The sequence below is a fragment of the Cervus elaphus genome, chromosome 11 (assembly GCF_910594005.1).
Source record: "Cervus elaphus chromosome 11, mCerEla1.1, whole genome shotgun sequence".
Lineage (NCBI taxonomy): Eukaryota > Metazoa > Chordata > Mammalia > Artiodactyla > Cervidae > Cervus > Cervus elaphus.
In genome coordinates this window covers 100,546,394-100,569,072 of record NC_057825.1, presented here as the reverse complement: position 1 = coordinate 100,569,072, position 22,679 = coordinate 100,546,394, and the positions used below count along the sequence as shown (strand labels likewise).

The 22,679-nt window shown below is 43.3% G+C and overlaps 1 protein-coding gene across 1 annotated transcript; it reads right to left on the bottom strand.

Moving 5' to 3' along the window:
* Window positions 1-810: 810 nt before the first annotated feature.
* On the bottom strand, window positions 811-22,626 carry MRPS5 (mitochondrial ribosomal protein S5). Its single transcript, XM_043918747.1, has 12 exons — window positions 22,360-22,626; window positions 18,666-18,746; window positions 16,484-16,621; window positions 13,232-13,357; window positions 11,736-11,969; window positions 10,023-10,057; window positions 8,560-8,650; window positions 7,308-7,354; window positions 6,770-6,827; window positions 6,391-6,453; window positions 3,440-3,576; window positions 811-1,190 (listed from the first exon to the last, which is right to left on the bottom strand). The coding sequence occupies exons 1-12, from the start codon at window positions 22,415-22,417 to the stop codon at window positions 966-968; spliced, it is 1,293 nt and encodes a 430-aa protein (XP_043774682.1). The 5' UTR covers window positions 22,418-22,626; the 3' UTR covers window positions 811-965.
* Window positions 22,627-22,679: the final 53 nt, after the last annotated feature.

Below are 22,679 nucleotides of genomic sequence, written 5' to 3'. Positions count from 1 at the left end.
TTCTGGCCAGTGGGCCGTCCTGCCTGCTAAGTGCAGTGCTCCCAGGAAACGCATGTGGCCTGGCGAAGAGGGCAGGTAAGAAGCTGAGCAATAGCAGAAAGGTCCTCAGACCAGAGAGACTGGGTGTTGACGGAGCACCTAGTGTGTGCTGGGACCTCTCGATGTAGGCAGAGGAAATTTTAAAACAATTATAGAAACAGAGGAGGAAAGGGGATTTGAAGAGAGGTAAGGTTTGTATACTTCACTCAAACCAGCACAAAGTCATCACCAGTAAGTGATGTAGGTGTAACGTCATACCTAGTGTGTGCGCGCTAAGTCGCCTCAGTCCTGTCCAGCTCTGTGCCACCCTGTGGATTGTAGCCTACCAAGGCTCCTCTGTCCCTGGGATTCTCCAGGCAAGAATACTGGAGTGGGCCGTCAGGCCCTCCTCCAGGGGATCTTCCCAACCCAGGGATCAAACCGGCAACTGCTACAGCGCCCGCACTCCTGGCAGGTTCTTTACCGCTGAGCTGTTAATAATCCCGAGAGCAACCACCAAAACCCAGACACAAAGAGGTTTACTAAAAAGGGAATTTCTACAGTCAAAAAGAACTAAGTCTGCATATTTTCCTCTGCTTTCCAATTGTGTGTTACAGTCAAGTAACTACAACTTGACTGCACATTATTTTTCATCAGGTCAGACTAGCAGCCCTGCCTCCCCAGTTCATTTGATTTTTACTAGTTTAAATAAATATTTGAAGTAGTTTTTAACTAAGACATGTATGTAAAGTTCCTATCACAGTGACTGGTATGTATGACATGCTCCATCAATTACATCTGCATTATTTATTATTTGTAAATAAACGAATGTAAGGTTGGCCTTTCCTTTTTTTTTTTTAAAAAAGACAATCTAAAGTGTGAGAGGATGAGTCTCTCCCAGGTGCTGGAAGCACCCGGTGCCAGACTGGCCCAGGCAGGAGGGAGGCCTACGTGGCAGCTCTCTTTAAACCTGACCACACAGAGCGCGTCATTCCCTGCTCGGCCTTGACATCGTCCCAGTCCAATTTGATGTCTGGAACCTCATCTTCTGGCTCCGGATCCTTTCTCAAGGCCCCCTGTGGTGAGGCAACCACGATGGGCAGAGGGCCACATTCCTCCCGGAATTCCACAACATGGAGACTCTTCTTGTCAGCCAGCTGTTGGTGGGTTTCCTGGGCACAACCAAACGGAGAGAACACCAGGTTAGGTCTGTGAGGCTGGTCTAATGGGGTCTGCCCCTGACATGGCAGAACCGTCTGGCTGATTAAAATGGAGCAACTCTTAAGAGTTCATTAACTGAAGGTGATTATTACAGCAGGAAACGTGGCCCAGGTAATGTAACATCAAGTTTATTAGCTAACTGAATTTATGTAAGAGTGATTGAAAGTAAGATTTTACTTTAAAAAAAAACAACAAACACAAAACACAAAAAAATCTGAAGTCTTTAACTTAAAGAGCAGGAACTTCCTGTGGCTATACTAACGGTGACCTACTGGGGGCAGAATCATCCCACCCCACCTCCCCACCGCCAAGGGGCATGAAGAAAGGGCCTTGGCCTCTGGTCTCCTGTCTTCATCAACCTCCCAGTCACGTGCCATGCCGTGCCGCAGACTGAACTCGAATCTCATCATGCCCCTGTTCCAGCTGCCGATTTACAGGACATGCAGGGAGACAGGATGTCAAGCATCCTGATATCCAGCACCAGACTGGGACAGACAACCTGGTTTCTTCAACAACAGAAAACTAAGAGAAAAAAGAAAAACGCAACTTCCAGATTCAAAGCGATTTAAAAGACACAGCAAAGATTTTAAACGTATTGCTCTTTTCTGCCATCTAATTCAAATAAACTATATAAAAAATGTTTTTTAATCTGACAAATGGATACATTTCTATGAACACTGACTAGATGTTTGATATTGAGTTACTGGTAATTTTTTAAGCATGATGGTAGTACTGTCTGATACTTTTTAATCCTTATCTTTTAGAGATACATGATGAAATACTTGTGAGTGAGTTAAACTGATGTCTGAGATTTGATTCACAATGACTGGGGTTGGCTGGGGTGCATGAGCAGCTAACTGTTGGTGTGTAACAGAGCCGTGAGGATTCGTAACAGAGGGAAGCCATAAACGTCTGGACACAGTGAGTAAACTCAATAGATGGTTTACAGATAATATATTAAAATATCTAACATGCCGTGAGGATAGTACACCCTGTACTATTCTAATTCTGCATATATTTGAAACTAGAAGAGAGAAGAGCTAATTCATAAATAAATTGGAGTCTTATAATTGGTGGCGTGTCGCTTACACTGGTGTCATTTTTTTTGAATAGCATAATGCAACTTCTTATAGCTGATGCCATTTTAGAAGAGATGATACGTAGTCACTGTAGCCAAAGATTCAAAGTACTGACACAAAACGAAATATCACATAAAAGAACAGGTCTACTTGACCATAAATATAACCTAAAAACAAACACTTTAAGTTACATCAAACAATTACGTCTCTAAAAGTAAGTTTAAATTTAGAAGTGCTTTTGAAAGATGTTTTTAGATAGTACTAAGACACAGCTGATCAAAAAAGTTTTTTTAGGCAAAATTTTTCTTTCAATTAGTTTTCCTATTTTAAACAGTGACTGCTACAATTACTCCATGGATCACTTTATTCAGAAACAGCCAGCACAGTCTGTCAGAGAGCCTGCCAAAGTCCGCAGCAAATGGAGGTCCGTGAATGCCTCTTGAACCCGGCTGTCTTTCTGCTCACTCAGCTCTGCTGAGGGCCACCCGGCCTTTCTTTCAAGGGACAAGCCAGCCTGCAGAGCTGGGGGAGGGGCCCCTGCAACGACAGACCTTCCTCCCTGCCGCTGGTGTGACTGAGCCCAGCCCAGGCTGCGGGGGTGAGCTGGGCAGGGGCCCGGAGGCCCCATCTATGTGGAGAGATAACCTCAACTATTAAGTGCATAGTTCGCGCTGACTCAGATGTCCCCCTGAACGACCTATGCAGGTGCCATCAAACGGACTGGAGACTGCTCTCGAGTGGAGGTGCCCGGAGCCTTCACCCTGGTTCCCACTGAAAGGACAGGATTAGGAGAGGACTTCCCCTTTTTAGTTAACATTTTTATGTTGTTGGAGTTTTTGAACAAGCACATATTCTTTCCATAATAAAAGGTTATAATTACTGGCTTTTAAAAATACTTAATTTTAAAACTTCAAAAACCCATACAGTTTTTTTTTAAAGGATAAGCCTCATGAATTACCTCTTCAGTTGGATTAACTAACCTGATGCACCCACAGACAAAGAATGCCTGGTCCTCAGGTGGCCCAAGAGCAACTCCAGGATGGCCCAGGAGATGCTGGTCTCAGAGCACACCGCTGAAATACAAACTGGCTCCTCAGTTTCCGAGCGCAGGGTTGACCTACCTGGCGAGAGAGCCCCTGAAAGAGGCCCCGGGTGAGGCTGAGCATGTTGACGGAGCCAGAGACCTTGGCGTACATGTCTTTGATGCCGATGAGCCGGCAGATGGTAATGATGGCTCGGTGGCAGCGGAGGCCATAGCCTAGAAAGAGGAAAATCAAGTCAAACGCCTGCCCGCTTGCCCACAATGCAGGTAGCGTCACCTGCTGGCTTCACATGGCTTCCACTCTGGGTTTAGATGTTGGTCCACATTCTGGCTTCATCACTTCCCAGCTGGGTGACCTTTCACAACTTACTGAACTTCAAGGATGACTCTGATTTAAATGAGATGTTATATGGACTAAATAAATAATATATGTGTTTCTGGACGTCCCTGCTGGCTCAGTGGTTAAGAATCTGCCTGCTAGTGCAGGGGAGATGCTTTGATCTCTGGTCCAGGAAGATCCCACATGCCTCGGAGCAGTTAAGCCCGTGCCCCACAGCTCCTGCCTGTGCGCACACCACAGCTAGAGAAAGCCCCCGAGGAGCAACAAAGACCCAGCACAACCAAAAACTAATTGATTAATTTAAAAATACATATACCTATAAGTTTGTTAAACACATGGACAAAAAATAGGGCTCTTAAGATTAACAGAGATGCCTGAAGTTTCTTGGCAACCCATGCCCATGGTAACTAAGGCTCACCAGACATCTGTTCTCACCCTCCTTGAATGGTCAGCTGCATTGAATCATCCACTTCCTCCTTCTGGAGAAACTCTTGGCTTCAGTAACACACCCTCCCCCAGATTGCCTCCTAGTTACTGGCCCAGCCTTCTCACCTCCAGGCTGGCCTCTAAATCTTCGGTGGTTTTCTCTCCAGCCACTCACCCTCCTCTTGTCTACCTGTAATCCCTTCCCATGGTGTTGCTGGTTAGTTGCTCAGTCGTGTCCAACTCTTCATGACCCCATGGACTGTAACCCATCAGGCTCCTCTGTCCATGGGCTTCTCCAGGCAAGAACACTGGACTGGGCTGCCATTTCCTTCTCCCGGGTATCTTTTGGACCTAGCAATTGAACCCGCATTTCCTGTGGCTCCTGCATTGGCAGGCAGATTCTTTACCACTGTACCACTTGGGAAGTTCTCTAGCACTCTGACTAGCCAGGCATAAAACTCAGCACATACCTTAAAGCTGAGCTGAAAAATACAGCTTTAATCAGAAGACAGTGAGGATTAAAAAAAAGAGTAACTTCTGCAATTACAACCAGCAGTCTTTCAAAAATCATTTAGATAAAGATGTATCCAAAGTAACATGTCTAACAAAAACATTACACAAGCCACAAATGCAAGCCATATATATGTTTTCAAATGATCTTGCAGATACAGTTTTAAAATATTTTTTTAAAGGAGGTAAAACTGTTTTTAATAATGTATTTTATGAATCCAGTATGTCCAAAACATCATTTCAACATGTCCTCAATACCATAATTTTTTTAGCTATTCCTTATGCTTTTTTTTTTTCATATGGAGCCTCTGAAATCTGGTGGTATCTGACACAGGGATTCCCAGAAGCCACTTTTCAAGTACTCAAAAGCCAAATGGTCTAAAGCACAGGTCTAAACCTTAATGTCCAAGTGTTCGACTCAATACTTTTTCTAATGATAAATGTTTTTATTATCTGGCATATGAATGATTACTTATGATTTTGAAGCAGAAGCCAAGTTCAGGTGCACTAATATAACTGGTACTGTATTTGACTTTTTTTCTTTCTTATTTCCATGCCATGGCTCTAGCAAAGTTGTATTAGAAACTTTGGCATGAAAAATTTAAATACTGTGTATGTTCTATCTTCTGAACCAGACTTTTTAAGATATTACTTAGAGTTATACAAAACTATTTTTACTATAGAACCACAGGTGAAACACATCAGAATGTTTAAGAATTCTACTGCCTGAGTCCACCGGGCACAACTGGCATAGACCCATGACCCTAACCTCTGGCTGCCTGCTCTTCCCAAGACAGGACGAAGGCCCATCTCCAGATCCCCAGAGCCTGGTGCAGCACGTGGCTCACCAAAGTTGTTCAGTTCACCCTTGCTGAGAGTAATGAATGGAGCTGAATACGCTGTTGGAAAACAACCATCTGCAGCATCCATCATGAATTCTCTAGGAGCAACCAATGCTTTTAAAGAACTGATGCTTTTGAACTGTGGTGTTGGAGAAGACTCTTGAGAGTCCCTTGGACTGCAAGGAGATCCAACCAGTCCATCCTGAAGGAGATCAGTCCTGGGTGTTCATTGGAAGGACTGATGCTGAAGCTGAAACTCCAATACTTTGGCCACCTGATGTGAAGAACTGACTCATTTGAAAAGACCCTGATGCTGGGAAAGATTGAAGGCAGGAGGATAAGGGGACAACAGAGGATGAGATGGTTGGATGGCATCACCGACTCAAAGGACAGAGTAGTGAGTGGTGATGGGCAGGGAGGCCTGGCGTGCACAGGGTTGCAAAGAGTCGGACACGGCTGAGTGACTGAACTGAACCAAGGCTCCCACTACAAACTCAACTACTCACTCAGTTGCTGTTTCCTATTCATTAAGTGCTCTTCCCACCTACAGTTACCCCTGGAATGTGTCTGTAATCATGAGTCTAAGTAGGTTGACTACTTTAAAAAAAAAATCATTGAATTATACATTTAATTCATTTATTTTTCTGTCATGATTTGCAGTGTGTGGGATCTCAGTTCCCCAAATGGGGATCGAACCTGAGCCCCCTGCATTGGAAGCCTGAGGGAAGTCCCAAGGCTGACTGCTTTTTACTTCCCCGAAAACCTCAATCTATTTAAATCTAACTTAGGCCTGTCCATTTTAGTGTTTTCAAAATAAGTTCAGGCAAAGGTGAGCAAAAACAGGGGGCAGGATGAAACTGGTACAGTTTCTCTGCTTTACCTCCAACACGTCGTAAGAATTTTTTTAGTTACCTCTGGGTTGTTTCTTCATCTTGATATGTGTCCTTTTAAATGTTAAGGAAATATCATGGTATACTGGAGGGCAAAAACAGAAACATAAGAAGAGTTAGGGGCATAGCTTTAACGCCCTTTTTTGCCAATAATACCGCAAGGCAAGCAACACAGCCTTGAGCAGCCACCACGTGCCGGCCAAGGACGAGCAACCAGGTCTGATTTCACTCACTGCTAACCTTCTCATGAGTAAGTTTGTTTCTACATTTTTATATATTTTTATATATCAAAGAAGGTAGTAACATGCAAAGAAACACAAAAATACCCACAGAGATACATTACCACACATAAAGAAAGAAGTATAAGCCTGAAAATTTTAAAAGAAAAGACTGACACTCACTGGTATGGTCTTCATATCGTTCTATGTAATGCAAATAGTGAACGGCTCTGTTCTTTGCCTGAAAGAAAGAAGGAAAATAATTTTCTTAAATCTCTTGTTGGAATTTACATTTTCTCAGAGATTCAAAAAATAACTTTTATAAAATATTTTATTATGGAAAACTGCAAATTTACAGCGAAATTTCAGTAGATGCTTCCAAAAGTCAAGGATTTAATTTTGAAAAAAAAAAAAAAAATATATATATATATATATAACATCACTATCACACCAAAAACAAAAACAAAAAAACCCCAAACCCAAACCAAATCAATAATTCCTTAATATTGTTTAACATTCTGTTCAAAGTTTCCCCGATGTCTCATAGTTCTGGTAAGCAATCACAAGGCTGATAGAAATGATGCAAGAATACAGGCCCTTCTGAAATTGCCTTTTATGAGATCAGTAACCTTTGACAGTAAGTATTTTTCTGTGGTTCCCATGAAGTCTAGCACAGACATTATTGATCTTTTACTGTTAACAAAGAAAAAAATGTACATACTTTTCTGAAAGCATCTGCCCGTTCAGTGGCTTTCCCAATGGCAAAACCTTTAAAAGAAAAAGTAAAAATATTTGCGGTAGCAATTTCACTGCAAGAAATTTCCCCTATCAATGTACTTACAAAAGTACAACAAATGACATGTACAAGAAGCTCACTGTTGGGCTTCTCCGGTGGCTCCGTGGTAAATAATCTGCCTGCAGAAGACACAGGTTCGGCCCCTGATCTGGGAAGATCCCACACGTGGTGGAGCAACTGAGCCCGCGAACCACACCTGCTGAGTCAGTTTTCTGCAGCCCGGGAGCCACAACCACGCGCGCTCCCGCTCCTGAAGCCCACGCTCTGCAACAAGGGAAGCCACTGCACTGAGCAGCTCATGCTGCAACTGGACAGCACCCTGCTCAACACAGCTAGAGGAAAGCCCGTCAGCAACAAAGACCCAGGACAGCCAAAATAAGTGAATACAATTATTTTTACAGAAAATAAATGGTGGTACAGGAACAAATAATTCCTGGGAAGAAAACTGACTGTTAAGAGAGTCGTTTCCTTTGGCAACATACTACCTACCGGCGTCATAAACGCCTGTTTTATAGTGTCAGTGTGGGTGTAAGGAGGCAGTTCCCCAGTTTTCTTTCCTTCACACATTCACGTGTACATTTCAAAAACAGGTGTTCCCTGTGGAAACTTTATGAAGAGTCTCAAGAAGAAATCTGAAGAACTGGCAAACATGCTAATTAAACAGTTTAACCTTTTCAGTGTACACTCTGCCAATCGTTACAGGCTTTTCTTTGCATATAAGCCTACTTTTTAAAAATTGGGATTATATTATAGCCTTACATGAAGTGGTTTCTAGTCTGTCTGTCTGACCTAATGATTATTTTATAAGTAATTTCCCGTAACTGTTTAATGGCCATAGAGTATCACAATGCTTGGTTATACTCTTCTGGTAACTATGTCCCTATTGTGGGATATTTACTGTCTCTCTCCCCACTCCCAGTTTTTTTTCACTATTATACATAACACAACAGTGTCTTAAGCCTTTTAAAACATTCACTGTCCTCATGGAAAAAAGCAGGTGTAGGAAGATCTCTCTTTTCCCTCTAAGGAATTACTTGAGTTCACCACAAGGTCTGTGAGCCTAAGCCACCTTGAAAGACAATCAGTGGGGAAAGCCTGAAGCCACCGAGTGCAGAGCTGAGCCCAGGCACGCCGGTCCACCCCCACCGCCAGCTCCTCATGTCCTCCCCCCACTCGCCTGCGGCTCCTCTGCCGTTCCCCACGGCGACCAGGACACGGACGGATCTCTTCCTTCCCTCTTTGGCCGTCATGTTGAAAACATTCCTCACCTCGAGGACAAAATGTTCATGTTACCCCTTAAGGAAATTCTGCAGTAGGGAACCGGAGGAACCTATACACACACACACACACACACGCACACACGCGCACACACACACGCTGAACACACACATCGTCCCTCACTCCCACAAGCACAAACAGCACACTTCCTCCAAAGGAAACCTCCATCTTCAGGAGTAAGATGGAAACAGGACTTTCTCTTCTTATTTTACAAGCTGGTTAGATGATCTGGCTGAGGTAACTTTTAAAGAGATTAGAAACCGTAAAACATAGTCTACCTTATTTTAATGAAGGCACCACAAGAAAGAAAAGTTGCTGATTAAACTTTGACACAGTTGGTAACTGACTTGACTGACACATCCCAATAGCAGAAATGCTAAAACATGAAAAAGTTTGAATCTTATAAATGATAAAACGCAGGGTTCAGAAATAATCAGCACAGAAGTGGATCTTCATGGATTAGACTCAAGAGAAAGACAGAAACTTCTGAAATACCTGACTGTTATGCACTGTAGAAAAATCTACATTTGGGGGCATATTTATAAATTCACCAAGAACTACAAAACTGTTAACTGCTTACGTGGCGGCCCCTTTCCCGTAAAGTGAAGTTAAAGAAAAAGGGAGCTCAAGTCCACTCTTGCAGATCCTCTTACTGGAAATCACTCCCACAGACCAAATTCTTGAAAGAACTAACTTCTACAAGGGGTACCCCAGGACCCAAAGACATAAAGTACTTGTAAATATATTTTAAACTTGAATGCAATTGATACTGAAGAAATAACGTACACAATCAATCACAAACTCAACACATTCCATATGGCATTTAACACCAAGTGTGAGCTCAAAGGGAAGTTGACGATTTTAGGAAATGCCCTGGAAAAAGTGACTGAAATTGACCTGATACAGACTTCAGTTTCAAGAGCCTATAAGCAGCCCAGCAGAACCTCTTCCCAGAAAGAGCTGGACATTCACAGGAACTCCAAGCTTTCTACCCCTCCCCATGTCTCCCCCCAACCTCTGCTTCCTGAACTGAGTGTCAGATACAGCTGATTCCGAGAAAAATTGCTACTGCAACCTTTGCTTTAAGAAGGAGGAAATTTAATGCAATCTCCAAATTCTGGTATCAACAATACCAAGAAGTCACCTTGCCACGAGGCCCTGATGAGCAGCCCCCCAAAAGGGCAGCAGTCAGAAGAGAAATGAAATTGACGTTTCATCATTTCCTTAAACGAAGCAGCCCTGTAGCTCAGAAAGTCACACATCAAAGGCTTTTGTTCACTGTTCCTCTTGCCGCATCCCCTCAATATCTACTACCCCAACTTCTCTGAAGGCTTAACTGGGTATTTAGTTCAGCATGCCTACCTCAAGTATCCTGGTATCGAAATCATCATATGTTTCTGCAGGGAGGAAAAAAAACAGGAATATAAATGTGTCCATGTAAGTAGTGTATGACAGCATTTTTTAACACTGGCACCATCACTGACTTTTCACCAAGAATCTCAGATATTTTGGTGCCGCTCTCAAGGCCACACCGTGGTCCTCATCACTACCAGAAACTGTTCCACCCCTAAATTCATAAACTCGGCCACCATCTTCCCGACTGCATCCTCCTACCCCTCCTGCTCTCATGCAATGACTCAAAGGCAATGGTTCCTGGGGCTTGGCCAGCATCTCCAGACTCCTGACCACTGCGCCCTTTCTCCATCACCCCTCTGGTCTTCCAGCCTCTCCCACACAGTCAAGACACTACCGTCCACCACTTCCGCTAGGTCCTGTGAATGTGCTCGACTCGCTCACCTCTTCCCCACCACCACACCATCCAGGATGCAGTCTGTGCCGCTGTCTGCCCGCAGCAGACCTGCGGGGCGCTACTGCAGAGAAGTCAGCGCGTGGCACACGCTTGGGTCCTCTCTGCTGTCTGCAGGCCTTCTACACCCTTTTACTTAGGTCCCTCTCTTCTCACCACAGCAGCCATTTCAAACACTCCCTGTTCTTTTATTTTGACTTTACTATAGGAAATTTACATTCATAGGCAACAAAATAACCAGCAAAATGTAAGTTTATGTACCATGAGCTGGCTTCAGTGATTATCAACTCACGTCAATCTCCTTTCCTCTAAATTCGGTCCAATTCCCACTCCACTGGGTAATTCTGAGGCCAGTCCCAGATATGTTATGATTTCATCAACACACACTGGTGGCCACACTCGCCCATGATCCCATCTCCTTCTCAAAGACTCAATGAAGCCTCCGGAGAGACGACACTCACTGTCAAAATACAGCTCACCTGACTCTGTCCACTGCCCTTTCTTCTGTCACAAGTACACCCGTTTATCTACAGGCTAAATCTGGACCCCTAAGGAGGACTTAAGTTCATGGCTTTTTTTCCTTCTCCCCCCCATCATCATTCTTCCGATGGAAGCATTCTTCTAAGCCCTCGGCGTGTTAGCCTGAGTCTCTCCATCTCAACCTCTCCTCTCCTCTTTAAGCCAAACTTAAGAAAGGAGCCAAACTCTTGCCTACTTTCTCATCTCCTGTTCATAGACAAGAACAAATTTTTCAGATGATTTTTACTTCTTTACATACTCAGGAAACAGTGGGGGAGACAACTTTGTTTTCTAATTTCATCTGATAAATATTATCAACTTTTATCTCATGTGTTCTTTTAGGATGCTTAATGACAACTATTTGGTTTCTTCTGTTATCAAAACAGCACTCCCAAGGCATGTTGCTCCATACCCCACGACCAACAGCACTTGGGGAGCTGCATGCTATGGGTGACTCGTAGCAGGCGTAATGCACACCGCCACGCTCAAAGGCTCTGGGAAGCCACACAAGGGAGACGCCAGAGCCCAGCGCTTTGCATCCTATCTGTGGAGTACCTCTTGGTTTACAGGCCGCTAGTGGTTCATCAAATACAGCTGGTTAACAATGTGAAGTTATTCCAGTGATACTCAAATCCTTGTTTTAGAAAAGGGCAATCTAAACAGAGGAGTAAATAGAACCGTATTAAAGAATTCCAGAACCTAGGAGTGCCCTCTCCATCACAATGTTAGTGAAACCAGGACTCTGTTACCTCCATTGGGACCAGGGTCAGGGGGGCCAAGACTGATGCCGCCCCATGAGTTTCCGCTCCATCCTCGCTCCCGTTTAACCTTCATCTTCCTCTTCCGGTCCCACTCTTCTCTCTGTTGTACCATATCAGCCTGCACCTTTTCTTGCTCTTCCTTGCTTCTTTGAGTGATAGTCTGTATAGCTCCGCTTTTCATAAGTGGGGCATTCAGACCAGGCCATAGGAAGCCACGACGCCCTGAAGGTTTAAAAACACACAGAAATAATTCTTTTAAAAGCATTCATTTCTTGAGTATTAAAATGCCAGGCAATGGGCACACAGACAGATACTGCTGTGGGAGCTTAAACTAACATACTCACTTTACAGGCCACTTGGCACCGTCTACTAAAATTTTAAACATACCCATTGTAGCAGTCAATAATTCCACTTAACGGTACTGCCTAGAGAAACACTGCCACTCGGTTATGAAGCATATGTGTGCTTGGACAAGGATGTCCACTGAGGTGTTACTTGTAAAGGCCAAAAAGAGAAACAATCTAACTGTCTAGCAATATTGAAACAGCAAAATGAACTATGGCATATCCAACCTATGGAATATGCTGCATTAAACTCAAAGAATAAGGCAGCCCTGTAGGTTCTGATATGGAATAATTTCTAAGGCCTATTATTGAGTGGAAAAAAAAAAGTGAAGTATAAGAGAACATGTACCATGTGATATAATCTAATTATTTTTAAAAGAAAATGTATATTCCTTTTAGGGTTTTTATGTACACAAAAGCATTAGAAATGTCAGAAGGATTGTTAATCAGCTATAACCCAATACAAAATAAAAAGTTTAAATTAAAAAAAAAAAAAAAGAAAATGTCAGAAGGAAACACATCAAAATCAAATCAGTGGTTTCCTTAGTGGAGGCAACTGGAATTGAGGACAATAAAAAAGGCATCAAGGGACTTCCCTGGCAGTCGAGCAATTAAGACTCCTCACTTTCAATTCAGGGGATCCTCAGTCCATGCACTAAGACTCCCTCACACTTGTTTTTGTAAATAAAGTTTTATTGGAACACAGCTGTGCCCATTCAGTTACGTATTACCTGTAGCCGCTCCTCTGCTACAAGAGCAGAGTGGAATGGCTGTAGAGAGACCATGTGGCTCACTAGGCTGAAGACACTCACTTCCTGACCCTCAGCAGAAAAGTTCGCTAACTCTGATTTCCTACCACTGAACTGCAAACTCTTCGAGCCCAGGGCCTTTCAGAGCGGGTGCCACACAAGCGCACTTAAGGCTTGTGGCATGAATAACTCAATGAACGAATCGCTTTCTACAGGATTTTTCTTCCCCTGAATCATGGGGCAGTAAGCCATTTGGCTGGACTCTAAAACCACATTTGCTAATACCCCTCATTAGAAATGTTTTGATGCTTCTAGTTTGTAAAACATCTGTAAAATTTTGCAGAGAAAAAAAAAATCTTAGAAAGCACAATAGCTGTTTTTGTAAGTTTACCTTCACCGATGATCTGACCCCTGTTCAAATCCTTCCTTCTTTTCCTCTTGGTTCTTTTGCCTCTTCCTTTTCTTGCTCCGGCACCAGTTTCTGCTAAAGCACCTTTCCACAGCTCATCTGCTGTCACTGTAAGGACACAGGTGTTACAGAATTTCCTCAAGCAGTGATTCAGGGCCTAGTGATTTATTCCTGTTGAGCAAAAAGGGCTGGAAGAAGGTGGGTCACTTGCATCATTATGGCAATGAAAGCAAAATTAAAACAGCCTTTGCACATTCCACATGATTTCCATTTGAAAAGCCCAAGATTTGATGCTACTCCTTTTACAGAATACAGCCTCCCCAGCACAAAAGACAACCAACATTTATATCCCAGTTACTTTCCTACAGATGTGTCTCCTGAACAGTTTATCACCTATGTGACACGGCTCTTCGCTGCCTTCTTGCCTCCACTGTAACTGTTGACATAATCAATAACTAGCCTTCCCAATACAGTCTCTCAGCCCAAAGAGCCAACTCTGCAATTTGAACCCATAAATCTTAATCATTTATTTGTTTGCTCTATTCTGAAAATGCCCTATATTTCTGTATATCCTTCAAAACAAGATGCCCAAATTCGTCTTCAACTCTAATGAAAACCTAACCAATACTTGGGAAAGAATGAGCATGTATGGGGTCTGACAGTTAATTCTTGCACATGCCTGTATGTATTTCTTAGATGATTATCTTTTACTTTAATGTACAGACGCTGACACCACTGATTTGTTTCCATCTGTGAATTTCTGAGCTCCCCCAATCTTTCCTACCATACATTGCAGAGAGTATTTTCCGCTCTGTACTTGTGGAACATTCAGATTCTTTACTTCTGACTACTTCTTAATTTTATTGGCATAGCCACGTTGTTTATTAGATTTAAATTGTCTTCACAAGGACTCTGCCTTTCACATTATCACCAACTGATTTTATGACGACCAATTATTCCATTACCAATTTAATAAAGAATCAGAGCTATACAAACATTGTACTAGTAAAAAATCTAAGACACATATATCTACATGCCTAAAATACTAAGCACATTCCAGAAGTCAAATGAGTATCTTCATCTTACCTTTCTTATGAGCCCGTAGGCTTTAAAGGTTTTACCTGCTTACTTCCTAAAAGGCCTTACACTTTGATCCTTTAGTTTGATAACATGAAAAGGGGAAAATGTTTTGGACTTACAGTATTTTTTAATGTTCTGCGTCTATACAGTACCCTGTTTTTCAAGATACACATGTTAGAACTAATCTTTGTAACTGAAGCTCAGAAAAATAGGTCAGTTTCCGCATCACATGCTGCTCTGTGTATTACTGATCAAAGCAAAGAGTTAAACTCAAACTTTAGATGGACACTGATTCATTTAAGAGAACCACAGGTTTGAAATAAAATTACCAATCTCAAACTAAACTTTCACTAAACACTGACTTTCTTTCTTTATTCCTTAAAAAGGATGGTATCTATAAATGCCATCAAAAACTTGAAAGCTCACAGTGCAAGCACTTTTAATGGAGATAAATCTGGATTCCAGAAAAACGTCTGCTTCTGCTTCAGTGACTGTGCCAAAGCCTTTGACTAAAAGGATCACAACAAACTGTGAAAAATTCTTCAAGAGATGGAAACACCAGACCACATTACCTGCCTCCTGAGAAACCTGTATGCAGGTTAAGAAGCAACAGTAAGACAGGACATGGAATAATGGACTGGTTACAAATTGGAAAAGCAGTACATCAAGGCTGTATATTGTCACCCTGCTTATTTAACTTATATGCAGAGGACATCATGCCAAATGCCGGGCTGGATGAAGCACAAGCTGGAATCAAGATTGCTGGGAGAAGTATCAATAAACTTGGACATGCAGATGACACCACCCTTATGGCAGGAAGCAAAGAGGAACTAAAGAGCCTCCTGATGAAGGTGAAAGAGGAGACAGAAAAAGTTGGCCTAAAACTCAACATTCAAAAAACGAAGATGATGGCATCCAATCCCATCCCTTCATGGAACATAGATGGGGAAACAATGCAAACAGTGACAGACTTTATTTTGGGGTGCTCCAAAATCACTGCAGATGGTGACTGCAGCCATGAAATTAAAAGACACTTGTTCCTTGGAAGAAAAGCTATGACCAACCTAGACAGCATATTAAAAAGCAGAGACATTACTTTGCCAACAAAGGTCCATCCAGTCAAAGCTGTGGTTTTTACAGTAGTCATGTATGGATGTGAGAGTTGGACCATAAAGAAGGCTGAGCGCCAAAGAACTGATGCTTTTGAACTGCGGTGCTGGAGAAGACTCTTGAGAGTCCTTTGGACTGCAAGGAGATCAAACCAGTCCATCCTAAAGGAGATCAGTCCTGAATATTCATTGGAAGGACTGATGCTGAAGCTGAAGTTCCAATACTTTGGCCACTTAATGCAAAGAACTGACTCACTGGAAAAGACCCTGACGCTAGGAAAGACTGAAGGCAGGAGGAGAAGGGGACGACAGAGGATGAAATTGTTGGATGGCATCACTGACTCAATGGACATGATTGAGCAAGCTCTGGGAGATGGTGAAGGACAGGGAAGCCTGGCGTGCTGCAGTCCATGGCATCGCCGGACATGACTGAGCAACTGAACAGTACAACAAGAACAATCTGGATTTGGCCCCAGACCCCTGCAACAAAGCGACTAGCACAATTAAGTGAGTTACACAAATATTTGGTCTCTAAGTGCATACAAAAGTTATGTTTACACTATACCATAGTCTTTAGCACACAATAGCATTATGTCTAAAACATTATGCCTAAAACAACAGCATATACTTTAATTTAAAAAATATTCTACTGCTAAAAATGTTCATCTTTAACAAGTCAAAGTAGCAACATCAAAGATCACTGATCTCATATCGCCATATCAAATATAATAATAACTAAAAAGTTTGAAATATTGCAAGAATTACCAGAATATGACAGAAACACGAAGTGAGCAGAGCGTGTTGGAAAAAATGGTGCAGACAGATTTGTTCAACACAGAGTTGCCACAAATCTTAAATGTGCAAAAAATGCAATATCCTCAAAACACAATAAAGCAAAGAGCAATAAAACGAGGTATGCCTGTATATACTAACCTCTGAAGTGTAAATTCATTTAAGGAGAAGAAAAAGAAGAAAAATTAAGAAACCAAGGCACCTTTTATTTTCCCGTTTCATGAAATGGGAAGTTTGTGGCCAGACTACGTACGTTTAGTGAAGAAACTATAGGATCTGTGCTGTTGGGCCGCCAAACTGCTGGGAGCAGAAAGGCAGCACTGTGTCTGTAGCATGCGGGCCAAGCTGGTAAAATGGCAGCTGTCTCTGGCTCCTGCAGGTGACAAAGAGCCTGTAGGCAGACAAGAGTAAAACTTCGTTAGATGCTCCACGCCCGTGCAGAAACACTGCCAGCGCTGTCAAATTAACTCTGACTGATAAAAACAAGTCACTAAAATGCTCAACTTTTAAGAATCGTATTTTGAAGACCGTCTTTCTTTAAAAAATAAAAGCAAACTTTTGGACGCTGGCTCAGATGACACAGGGAGATCTCTTCGGACCTGTCAGCTTACTAAGTAAATGGTTCAATTAAAAGTAAATAGAAACTACTGGCTTTTCATTTTAAATAAATTCAGGTCTTCAATAATCACTCTAAATCCCACTACGTTGGACACATTTTAGTTTTTCTTGTAACCCCCCTCAATCTTCAACACAATACCAAGTACACGTTAATTTATTCTTGCTGTTTAATGTTGCAATCCTTGAAATACTCAGCTCAGCTCAGTCACTCACTGGTATCCAACTCTTTATTCTTGCTGTTTAATGTTGCAATCCTTGAAATACTCAGCTCAGCTCAGTCACTCACTCGTATCCAACTCTTGCAACCCCATGGACTGTAGTCCGCCAGGCTCCTCTGTCCATGGGACTGAGATCTCATCAAAACTGTGCTTACAACTATGCTCAGAAAAAGCAGACATGGGGCTCAGTTAAACCTTCAATCAGCATAATGATGTTAACAGGGAAAAGAACAATATACACTATCTATTTGGAAATATAACCAGGTAAAGTTAAAACAAAGTGTCACTGGAAGATGAGAAGGCCTAGCAAAGGGAAATGGTTTAAGGTATAAACTTTGTGGTATTCCTTGGAAGCATAGTATTGTAACATAACAATCTCCAAAGCAGGAACTACTCTCCTGATTTTACACACAAGGAGACTGAGGGCGTCATTTGGTCACAGGCAGAAAAGGTGGAGAAGTGTGTCTTCATTCCACCAGTCATTACCTTCCTCGCCCTAGAGCCTCCTGTGGGGCTGGCCCCCCAGCAAGAGTGCTCCGCTCTGGCCTTCCTCACAGAATCCTTCTCTAGGCCCCACATCAGCTCCAGCTGGGACACTGCCTGGCTCAGAGTCAAGGGCAGAGTAAGTAGTTTATGACTGAATGCATCACCTGAACAACAAAGAAGCAAATGCAGGAAGAGCCAGGCGCCCCAGACTCCTGCACCAACCAGCTGAACAAGCACAAAGGCACCTCAACCGCAGGCTTCACAAGATGAAAGGAAGACGACCAACAGTCGAGTCTAGCACGGAGAAGACACAAGGAGATTTCAGCTCTGCCCTACGCAGAGGCCGTGCGGAAGAGGCAGGATTTACCTGGCCGTAAGCACAACATGATGTTCCCAGGTGGCCTGCTCAGCTGTAAGGAACCCATCTGCCAACGCAGGAGATGGGAGGCCAGTCCCTGGGTCAGGAAGACCCCTGGAGAAGGAACGGCCACCCACTCCGGTATTCTTGCCTGGGAAATCCCATGCACAGAGGAGCCTGGTGGGCCACAGTCCATGTGGTCACAGAGAGCCAGACACAACTGAGTGACTAAACAACAACAACAAGGCAGAGCGTGGGCTCAGCAAGCGCTGCTCTCCGTCCCTTTTGGGAAGTGAGTGAAGACAGGGCCTGGCACTGTCAGGAAAGGACAAAAACCTTCTGCAAACACTGTGTTCCGAGGAGGCGTCACAATGCCCAGAACACCTCAGGACCCAGTCCTGCCATTACTGGCTGTGTGACCTTAAGCAAGTCACTCAGCCTCTAAGAGACTCCCTTTAGCATCTGGGAATAACAATGGGAATAACAACTCCGTCACTAAAGACTGGTGTGAGGATTAACCAAGATAACATACCACTAACCTGGCACACAAATCATTACTCAATAAATCGTGGCTATTATGTTTTAGAGCCTTGAATTATAACAGCCATTATCATTAAAGATTTGAAAAATACTCTTTAGACCTTACTCATTCCTATTATAAAGAATGTACTTCATTCATTTACATTTTAGAAACTACATAAAGTACTCTTAACATCAGATCTTAGAAGAAAAGGGAGTTAGACAAATAATCTCACCATTGCTGGGAACAGCCTTCAATGCCCAAATGGAAGCTGCTGGAAAGGTGTTCAGATGAAGCTGCCTGGACCACAAATGACCTGTAAATTAAAAAAAAAAACACAGGTTAAGATATATTTCTACATGAAAAGGAACATTTTTAACACCTAAGGAACAGCAATATCTACAGTATTAAAGAACCAGAACAAGTAAATTCAGAGTTTCTGGGCACCATGACGCCTTGCCCAAGAAGCTGACATCACACCACACTGGCTGCTTCACACTCTCACCCGACCTGTTACCAAGCCTCACACATTCTCCTCAAAAAAAGGCATTTGTTAACCATCAGGGAGGCACAAATCATAACTACAAATTTATACCACATCACATCTACTAAGATCACTATAGTTAAAAAGACAGAAAATCAATAAGTATTGACAAGGATGTAGAGAAATAAAAATCCTCATGATGGTGGGAATGTAAAAAGGTACAGCTACCTTAGAACACAGTCTAGCAGTTCCTCAAAAAGTGAAACATGCAGTCTCTGTTCGATCAAGCAATTCTACTCCCAGGTACATACACGTGAAAAATAAAAATAAACACACAAAACTGCACACAAATACTTACAGCAAACTAAACATAATAGCCAAAAGGTACAAACAACCCACATGCTCAAGTGATGAATGGATAAACAAAAATGTACATACACAAAATAAAACGTCATTCTGCCATAAAGAAGAAGTACTGATTTATGCTACAACATGGACAAATCTGAAAAACACTATGCTAAATGAAAAAAGACAGTCATAAAAGATCCTGTATTACATGATTTCATTTATATGACATTACAGAACATGCAAACTATAGAGAAAAAAAGTAGATTAGTGGTTTTCGGGGGCTGGGGGAATAGGGAACTGGGGGGGATGATAGCGAAGGTTCTTTTTGAGGTGATTAAAATGTTTTAAAATTGATTATGGGGATGGTTACACAGCTGTGTCAGTCAGTCAGTCAGTTCAGTTGCTCAGTCGTGTCAGACTCTTTGCAACCTCGTGGGCCGCAGCACACCAAGCCTCCCTGTCCACGACCAACTCCCGGAGTCCACCCAAACTCATGTCCATTGAGTTGATGATGCCATCCAACCATCTTATCCTCTGTCGTCCCTTCTCCTCCCGCCTTCAATCCTTCCCAGCATCAGGGTCTTTTCAAATGAGTCAGCTCTTCGCATCAGGTAGCCAAAGTACTGGAGTTTCAGCTTCAACATCAGTCCTTCCAATGAACACTCAGGACTGATTTCCCTCAGGATGGACTGGTTGGAACTCCTTGCAGTCCAAGGGACTCTCAAGAGTCTTCTCCAACACCACAGTTCAAAAGCATCAATTCTTTGGCACTCAGCTTTCTTTACAGTCCAACTCTCACGCCCATACATGACCACTGGAAAAACCATAGCCTTGACTAAACAGACCCTTGTTGGCAAAGCAATGTCTCTGCTTTTTAATATGCTGTCTAGGTTGGTCATAACCTTCCTTCCAAGGAGTAAGCGTCTTTTAATTTCATGGCTGCAGTCACCATCTGCAGTGATCTTGGAGCCCAGAAAAATAAAGTCAGCCACTGTTTCCACTGTTTCCCCATCTATTTGCCATGAAGTGATGGGTCCGGATGCCATGATCTTAGTTTTCTGAATGTTGAGCTTTAAGCCAACTTTTTCACTGTCCTCTTTCACTTTCATCAAGAGGCTCTTTATTTCTTCACTTTCTGCCATAAGGGTGGTATCATCTGCATATCTGAGGTTATTGCTATTTTTCCCAGCAATCTTGATTCCAGCTTGTGCTTCCTCCAGCCCAGAGTTTCTCATGATGTACTCTGCATATAAGTTAAATAAGTTGGGTGACAATATACATGTCAAATATACTATTTGGAACCAGTCTGTTGTTCCATGTCCAGTTCTAACTGTTGCTTCCTGACCTGCATACAGATTTCTCAAGAGGCAGGTCAGGTGGTCTGGTATTCCCATCTCTTGAAGAATTTTCCACAGTTTATTGTGATCCACACAGTCAAAGGCTTTGAAACAGTCAATAAAGCAGAAGTAGGTGTTTTTCTGGAACTCTCTTGCTTTTTCGATGATCCAGCAGATGTTGGCAATTTGATCTCTGGTTCCTCTGCCTTTTCTAAAACCAGCTTGAACATCTGGAAGTTAACAGCTCACATACTGCTGAAGCCTGGCTTGGAGAATTTTGAGCATTACTTCACTAGCGTGTGAGATGAGTCCAACTTGTGCGGTAGTTTGAGCATTCCTTTGCGGTAGACTGGCATTTCCTTTCTTTGGGATTGGAATGAAAAGTGAGCTTTTCCAATCCTGTGGCCATTGCTGAGTCTTCCAAATTTGCTGGCATATTGAGTGCAGCACTCTCATAGCATCACCTTTTAGGATTTGAAATAGCTCAACTGGAATTCCATCACCTCCACTAGCTTTGTTTGTAATAATGCTTCCTAAGGCCCATTTAACTTCACATTCCAGGATGTCTGGCTTTAGGTGAGTGATCACATCTTCGTGATTATCTGGGTCGTGAAGATCTTTTTCACACAGCTCTGTAAATATACTAAAAACCACTGAGATGTATAGTTTGAGAAGGTGAATCATATGGTGTGTAAGTTACATCCCAATAAAACCACTATCAAAAAAAATATTATACACTAGAAAAAGAAAGAAAAAGGCTCTGGAACCAGGCAGCATGGCTGCAAAAACTTGAAGTCTTCCAGTCTAACCTTGAACAAGTTTCTCAACCTGTGTGTCCTAATTCCCTAATCTGTAAAATGGGAATGTAAAGTTATCTATCTCATAAAGACATTGTGAAGATAAAGGAAAAAAGCATAAAGAGTTTAAGATAGACCCTGCTACACATAAGAACTCACGGAAGAAAGCTGCAGATGCTAGGTGCTATTTGAACAGGGCTTTGAAAAAAAGAGGAGGTGGTCACAAACATAAACAAAAGTAAAAATATTTCTCAAGTCAGATTTTCCGACAAAGGATTTCAGGTCAAGTTTCCTAACAAAACAAGTTACAAAAAAGAACTTTTTGATTTTCACAGATCTTTAGATTTCAGAATTACGAATGCTGGACTGCAGGTTTATAATAAAATAGAGCGATCAGAGGTCAGGTCAATCGTATACTGGTTCCTAGAGATACACTTAGCGCTGGAGGCTGCCTCTCCTCGGGTTGCAAACAACGAACATGGGCTGGGGGACAATACCAACATCCTTCTTTTTAATGAAGAGCATTGATCAGCCCGAAATCTAAAATAACTGACACTAATCCTGTTCTACTCAAGCTGGAGGACAGCCTATTTCCCTTCCGAGCTTCTCTTGCCTCGATCTACCGGCAAGTCGCGCCCGCGGGGAAGGTGATGCTGCCTTGCTACTATCCTCCTCACTTAGTCGAGCATGCACGAGCCGTCTGGTGAACTGGAAGGGACCCTGGACCGCGTCCAGTCCATCCTCACTTTACACACCCAGGCCCTGAGACCCAGAAAGGGTGCGAACGCACGCAAGGTCACACAGCAGACCCCAGTGAGCCGGCAACCCGGCGCGAGGGGCCAGGAGCTGCGGCTTCTTGCTTTTTCCCGCCCGGGCGAATGCAGGCCCCGGGAGAGCCGCCCCCACCCGCACCCCCGCTCCCGATCGGCTCAAAGCTTCGGCTCCCAGCGTCCAGGCTCTCACCTGCCGAAGCGCCACACAGAGCATGGAGGAAGCCCGCAGCGCGTACCGCAGCCGCCATGGTGGAGGTCCCCGAGCGCCTCCGGCCGAGCAGCCTTCCTACCGCCTGCCGTGACTGCTCTTCATCCAACGGCCGCAGACCTCGGCCCGAGACTGAGTCCCCAAGGTCCGGGGGCCGCGCTGCAGCACAGGCCCGGGTGAGGCGGTGTCCAGACAGGCAGACAGGGTGGGATGAATCCGGCCTCGCCGCGGACAGCCCCAGCGGGGTCTTCGCGTTAGGACCCAGGGGCGGGGCTTGGGCTGGCCGCCGGGATGGGCGGGGC

Excerpts from the sequence above, each read along its gene's own strand:
- MRPS5 (XM_043918747.1), bottom strand. The coding sequence starts at position 22,417 with ATGGCGGCTGCGGTACGCGCTGCGGGCTTCCTCCATGCTCTGTGTGGC. Across the intron at positions 13,358-16,483 it reads CTATAGTTTCTTCACTAAAC|TGACAGCAGATGAGCTGTGG; the intron begins GTACGTAGTCTG and ends GTGTCCTTACAG. Across the intron at positions 6,828-7,307 it reads GGGCAGATGCTTTCAGAAAA|GCAAAGAACAGAGCCGTTCA; the intron begins GTATGTACATTT and ends TCTTTCTTTCAG.